The sequence below is a fragment of the Mus caroli genome, unplaced genomic scaffold (assembly GCF_900094665.2).
Source record: "Mus caroli unplaced genomic scaffold, CAROLI_EIJ_v1.1 scaffold_18990_1, whole genome shotgun sequence".
Taxonomy (NCBI): Eukaryota; Metazoa; Chordata; class Mammalia; order Rodentia; family Muridae; genus Mus; species Mus caroli.
The window spans coordinates 3,943-10,763 of NW_018389280.1; the positions used below are offsets into that span (position 1 = coordinate 3,943).

Below are 6,821 nucleotides of genomic sequence, written 5' to 3' on the forward strand. Positions count from 1 at the left end.
GCTGATCCTGAGCCCCCGTTGGAGGAACTGGGCTATCACATCTACAGCAGTGACGCTCCCTTTGAAGTGCGTGGTGCCAACCAGTGGATCAAGTTTAAGTCAGTCAGTAATGGGAGACTGTTAGATGGATGGATGGGTGTTCCTCATCCAGTGTAAGGAACTCTGCGCTCTCAACTTTGACAGGAAATACCCAGACAACAAAAGTCTTGAAAACATGTAAATTAAGGGAGAGTAAAATTGCATGCAGTTTGTACATTGCTGTATTCGGTGTATTCATTCATGTGAATAGGAACGTATTGGATTTGTATAGGATTTGAGATGGGTATTGCAGAGTTTATAACCATCCATTATATCCTGGATTAGGTACTAAAAAGGAAGAACTCTGCCGTTTGGTGGTGTGGTCCTGCTGGGGAAATGCAAAGCATAGGTAGAAGTGTAGCAGCCACCAGGAATTGTGGAGGTTGGCACTGATCATCATGTCTCTGATCAAAGGCTAGACAAAATCATGTGTTTCAAAATAAGGGTACTTCAGTCACCTCAAAGGTAAAATAGTTTAATTTTTTCCATTTAGACATTTAACAAACATGAAATTGTACTCCCATTGCAAGGCACACTTTTTAACCTTTCACATTTAAGTAATTACACTAGTTTATAAAATACGTATGCTTTATCTTTCCAGCGCTATGCTGAGTTTTTAAATATTAGGTCAGGGCTGACATTACTTACAATCTTGTTTATAAACAAGGATGCTCTAAAATCACACANGCTTGAATTAAATGAACAAGGGTCTTTCTGTGGAAACTCTGAGTTTGTGTGGANGCCAACAGAAGCTTTAATCATGAGCAGGTGTAGGGTATTTTTTGCTCATTCTCCCCAGGCTTGGCTCACTGTGAAGTCTCCTGCATTTGTCTTCTGTGCTGGGAGACTGCATGCCAGAGCCTACAGAGGACACCACCCCTGCAAAACAATAATTTGCAGAAGAAAAGCAAACTTGAAGCCAGCCATCTACTCTTTAAATGTAATCTCTAACTTAAAAGCAAATGTCGCCTTTTTCTGAACATGGTACCATAGGAATGCTGGTGGCTCTGTGTAGAGGTGTGGACATTTAAACAAGAGTGTAAAGAAAGGTCTATCACTTCATGCCTTGCCACCTTGAACCTGAGAAAATGAGCTGTGTTTGCTGTGACACAGGAAAGGTAGGGGAGAGATCCTAGCATTTTTAAGTATTCACATGAAAAAAAAAAAAAAAACCTAAACTGTTGGGAGGCTCTCTTACTGTAGTCTGAGGCACCTTAGGTCTTCCTTAGTGATATCGTTGAGAATATCAGAAAGTGTATAATCCTCTTCAACAATCTGAAAGATTCAATGTATGGATAAGCAGCTTTTCAACAATATCATAGGAATACTTTGATTTAGAAATTTACCTTTTCTATTGTATTTGCATCCACTCCTTGTAGTTGCAACCAGTCTATAAGCTCTCTGTCAGTTCCCAGTCCATCAGGGGGTGGTGGGTTCTCTGTACCACCTATAATGATTCCAATTTTGTTTTATTGTATAGTAATGTATTACCATAAAATGCTTTAGAAGTAACCGAGTGGATGTGATGATGTATCCCAACAGAANTGTAAATGTGCTGTGAAAAGGAAACGAATTAAACTTGTTTGATTAAAAAAAAAAAGAAGTATATTTATCAAGTCATTATCTGAAAGGACAGCATGCAATGTTTCTTGGCCACTAAATAAGGCTAAACAGTTCTCTAGAGACATATGGGCAAAACTCTTATGCTAATTTCCCTTGAGACATAATGTCTTTTGAATGTCTCACCGAATAGGCAGATGGTAGGTAGGGAGATGGNTCNTGCTAGTGTTAGGAAGTGATGTGTGCTTGGAGGCATNATGCCTAAACCAGTACTGGCCATTTATGAAGGCAATATTAGGCACGGCATGATCAGAATGGACATTCCATTCTGGAGATGCACTGACTTTCTACCATATAGTTCCTAAGAGTGAAAACAGTGCTTTGAGATGACCTCAAATCCTCTGACNCTGCTATCAGAATGCAGGTTTGTCCTAGCTAATCTTGAGCACAAACTTGGTCATTTCTTGACCAGTAGCAAAATCTCACCCATGTCAACATGCTGTATTTGTTGCCAAGATTTGATGTCTTAATATTTCATATTCTCCTTCCTAGATGCTGCTGTGGCCAGAATGGCTAAGTCCTACTAAAATTATTGTATGGCAATCATATTCCCAAAGGTTATGACATTCACAAGTGGAGTCTTCTGGCAGGGGATTCGGATAAAAGGGAAGAGCCTTCAGGGATAGGGTGGTTCTCTTATAAAAGAGACTCAGGGAACTCCTTAGTCCTTTTTACAGGGGCTGACATGTTCTGAAAATGTCATTTATAAACCAGTAAATGGACCACTACCACATAGTAAATCTTTTGACACATTCATCTGAGACTGCATAATCCTCAGAACTGCAGGAAATTGGTACCATCTGCTATGCATAACGCAATTATTATATGACTTAGTATGTGTACTCCTGTTATACAAGACAAAATGGACTAAGGCAGATGTTCACACTGGAACACATTTGCCATACTGTGAGGAAATCTGAGTCTTGTTTAGAGAACCACAGGGAATGAACTGAGGCTCCTTATACTGATAGACCTGAAATATGTATGGGCAGTTCTCTTGGGAAAAAATGTTTTGGTTTATAATGTTTACAAATATTCATCATCAAAATCCACTCTGCTTTAGACAGGTCGATGATGACCNCTCCCTCCTGAGCAACAATGGATGATGTACTCTGCTCATCTGGTCTCAGCTCACAGCCAGTCTCAACTCCCTTCTAACACCAGTACTGATTTGCCAACCATGCTGGAGAGTTTTTCTGCAGTAAACTCTCTAAATCCTAGAGAACCACACATCTCTGTTCCCATGACACTGACCAATGTCCAAATGATACATATGAGTTGGAACACATTGTGTGTGTTTGTTGTTTGAAATCCATTTCTTCTGGCAATGATATTTTACAGGGCAGTAGCAAAGTGGAGTGTATCCATTTACATACACATTGAGAGAATGTGTGACTCGTGTGGATTATTTTGAATATCAACCTTGGCTTTGGGCTTTGTCAATGCATTGATGAAGTGGGGAATTCATCTTTTCAGCTAGTTTCTCAAGAATGGGTCTGAAAACAAGTCCTAGATATGGGGCATAATATTCTATACTCTTGTTGCTTTGATGAATAACTTCTTAATCTTTGTTTATCCAGTTTTCTACTATGTGGGTGCTAGATTAGTGTGCAACCCAAGTGAGGTTCAGGTCTCTGTCCATGGGGAGAGATTTAGTGGGGTGGACTGTATGGCCTTGGTGATTGCTAGAACATGAGAAAGACTAGCAAGTGTTTGTTATTTTTCTAGAATTTCAGACTACAAAGCCTTTCTAGAACAGCCCTTCATTCTCTGTGCCACCATATTAGATTCATCAGGAAAAGAAAGAGAAAAAAAAGGCAGGGCAACACTTTTATTTTCTGAATCAACCAGTTTTGCTAATCAGAATTCCTCTTTATGGTTCTCAAGAAATTGTGTGAAAATGCTGAAGCAGAGGTGGATCCTGAACCCAAATCTAACACTCTAATTAAGATATATGGGAAGTGTGATCATTTCTAATCCAGAGCATCTTACAAGAAAGAGCTGGGTAGAAATGTTCTGGGTANACCCTGTGCATCAGAGTTTCCAGCTGACTCTCAAGCACAGCTTTATTCAGGGAAATTCTCAAAAAACCCGAGTCTTCCACATCAGGAGGCAGGAAGGCAGAGGAATAGGTTACAAACCAGGAACTTTAGATTAACACCCATACCAGGGAGAATCTAGGCACTGGCAAGTGTGTGGGCATGTGCTCATTGGTTGAGAGTTGAAGAGAGTGAGGAGAGGGTAACTGTTGCCTAAAGGGTCAAAGTATTAAGATGGGAAGGTGACCATCTGGGCAACATTAGACTGGAGAATCTTTTGCTCTTACCTGCTAGTTTCTTAAATGATCTGTGGAACTTTGAGTTGCAAAGGAAAGTTGGTAAAGCACAGAAAAATATGATCTCTTAATCCCTTATATTCTGTTTCTGGTTGTAGAAGAGTTCAGAAAACCAAACTTTCAAATAACTCTTTATGCTGAAGATATATCTTTGTATATTATAGATCTGTATATTATACATTATTGCCAAGAGATATATCTCAGTAGGTGAGTGGATAAAGAGAATGTGGTACACATATATTAGCACTNTGTGTGTGTGTCTGTTTGTGTGTGTTTCTCTGTCTTTCTGTCTGTCTGTCTGTCTCTGTCTGTCTCTGTGTGTCTCTGTCCCTCTGTCTGTGTCTGTGTCTGTGTGTCTGTGTGTCTGTGTGTCTGTGTGTCTGTCTGTCTGTCTGTCTCTCTCTCTCTCTCTCTCTCTCTCTCTCTCTCTCTCTCTCTCTCTCTGTGTTTGTGTGTTTATGTGTGTTCATAGTGGAACACTACTCATCCATAGAAAGATGGAATTTTCAATATCTGAGATGGTACCTGGGGACACTGTGTATTACCGAGACACACAAAGTGCAGAACAACATGTTCTCACATATCCAAGATAAAAAGCAATTTAATGAAAAAAAAGTAATTTAATGGCAGGTGAGAATAGAATACTTGCTACTAGACTCTATCAAGGTGAAGGAATGCTGAGGGAAGATTGGCCAATGGGTACAGAATTACATTTAGGTAGGAGCAGTGAGTTTTGGTGAATTATTACCCAACAACATGGATATAAATAATAATGAATTATGTATTTCAAAACACGTAGTACAGTAGAATTTAGGTGTTTCACCATAACAAAATTATAAATATCTGAGGTGACAGATATGCTACTTCCCCAACATAATCATTTCTCAATGTGAACATACATGCCTAAAGCCTTCCAAATATGCATCTAGAATTTTTACCACTAGAATAGGTTAGATTAAAAACAATGAAACCTTGCATTTTACAAGAAAATTTTACCCCAAATTGTAAAAGGAGGAAGGAAGAATACATGAGCTTATTGCATCCAGGGTCAAGAATTTGCAACAGGGAGAGGTGTCAGAATAAACTCTGGAGACAAAGACAAAAGAGTCTTTTAGCTCTGTGAGCTAGTGGAGAGAGTTTGTAGAATGTTAGAAGGCAGGTTGACCAATATGACTTTGTCACGTGTTTGCTGATTGACACTTACTGGAGTTATGCTAACTGTTCCTGGAAACAGAGAACCTATATCCTCAGATAATTACATTTTAGAAGGATGGCCCACATTGACTTAATTATTGCATTTATTTTGCCCAGGTCAAAAGTGACTTAAAGACTGAAATGCCTTGTGGGACTGTAATAACTGCCTTCTGTTTGCAATCCTCTAATTGGAATTCTGTAATATTTGAGGCTAAAAGAGTTATAATGGCTAGAGTTAGACTTTCTCTCCCAGCTTGGTGGAGCTGGTATTTGTCATGGTTGCTATAAAATACCAAACAAGATGCTTCTAGCATCCTTTCTTCCTCAAAGTAATATGGAGTATTCAATTCTCCTAGCATGGTATCATCACTGTTGAATGCCCACAGGTATGACTCCTGGGAACCCACATCATCTGTGCTACTAGAATCTGAAATCTAGAGGACACCACCCCTGGTGTCCTTTCCTCAGGACATGGTTTTCCCTGAAGGAGTGTGTGATGATTTAGAGCCTGACTCTTAGCACCCTGTACCATCCCTGGAGACCCATTCTGCTAGAACTGCCTACTGAATTCTTTATTTATCTTGGGTATCTCTGCCAAGCTGCATTAAGCCCTTCAAAGCTGTAGGGTAAGTCACTTGAGTGTATCTTGTAGAGCACACTGCAGTCATTAGACATGTACACATTTTGTATATGAAGATGTTTTCTGTATAGAAAATGTATTCTATCCTGTATGACTGTAGATACTGCAGATTACATGCAGATCATAGTGTCGGATGCCCTGCTTTTCATCCTACCCATTCTGTCTCTGACTAACTTTTTCTAATATTGATAAAAGCTGTATCCACAGAGCCAAAAAAAAGAAAAAAGAAAAAAACGCATGACTTAAAAGCCAGAAGCATAAATCAGGTCTGGTTCATTGAAACTTCAACATTTTTTTAAGGATACAATAGCTCTCTAAAAAATAACATTTTAGAACTGTGTAAACCTGAAACCCAAAGTGGTACTTTTTCTTAAAATATAGGCATTGTCTTTGAGAGTGAGTCAAGACTCCTAAAGGAAGAGTCAAAAGTCTGGAGTGGCATATGTGAGGACCATGAGAATTTTGTNCATATTTTGTGTCTGAAACTAGAGTCATCATTAAATTGATATTATTTGGAGCCTGTATTTTGCAAGTAAAAAATTAAAGTATTCATTCATCAGCAAAGGTTTCTTTGAAGTTCCTGGTACTTTATATACAGAGTCTTGACTGAGCCTTGTAGCATACATTGAAAGAAGGTAAACACACAGGAAGCATATTGCGAACAATTTATTGAGAAGTGGTCATCAGGCCCCAGCATCAGTGGCCTCAGAGCCTTTGGTCGTCTTGTCCTCTGTGGTCTTCATGTTCAGCGGCAGCAGAGCGTGTACATTATATGACCCTTTCTGCAGGTCCCATTCATGCGTTCTCTTCTTTTGCAGCCTCTTTTTCTACAATAGCATACCAGATCTCTCAACGCTGGAGACACAAAAAGAATCAGGCATTAAATTTTGAGGTTGGCAGCATGTAATAGTATATGATCCTATGGGGATCTGTGATACAGCATGAATGTGCTGT

At 39.3% G+C, this 6,821-nt stretch overlaps 1 protein-coding gene and 1 pseudogene across 3 annotated transcripts in view; one reads left to right on the forward strand and one right to left on the reverse strand.

The window, feature by feature from the left end:
* Positions 1 to 4,161, forward strand: part of LOC110288024 — a 5,265-nt pseudogene extending 1,104 nt beyond the window's left edge. The window contains exon 2 of the transcript XR_002377267.1: positions 4,132 to 4,161. The product of XR_002377267.1 is annotated as a pyruvate dehydrogenase E1 component subunit alpha, somatic form, mitochondrial pseudogene (transcript). The remainder of the gene's footprint in view (positions 1 to 4,131) is intronic.
* A 2,451-nt stretch (positions 4,162 to 6,612) lies between these two features.
* The window catches only part of LOC110288025 (alpha-defensin 3-like), an 851-nt gene continuing 642 nt past the window's right edge, over positions 6,613 to 6,821 (reverse strand). Inside the window, exon 2 of one of the 2 annotated variants that reach the window (XM_021154483.1) lies at positions 6,613 to 6,734. In XM_021154483.1, coding sequence (XP_021010142.1) covers positions 6,613 to 6,734 — 122 coding nt within the window. Of the gene's footprint in view, positions 6,738 to 6,821 lie in introns of both variants that reach the window. The other variant, XM_021154482.1, reaches the window with a different exon arrangement.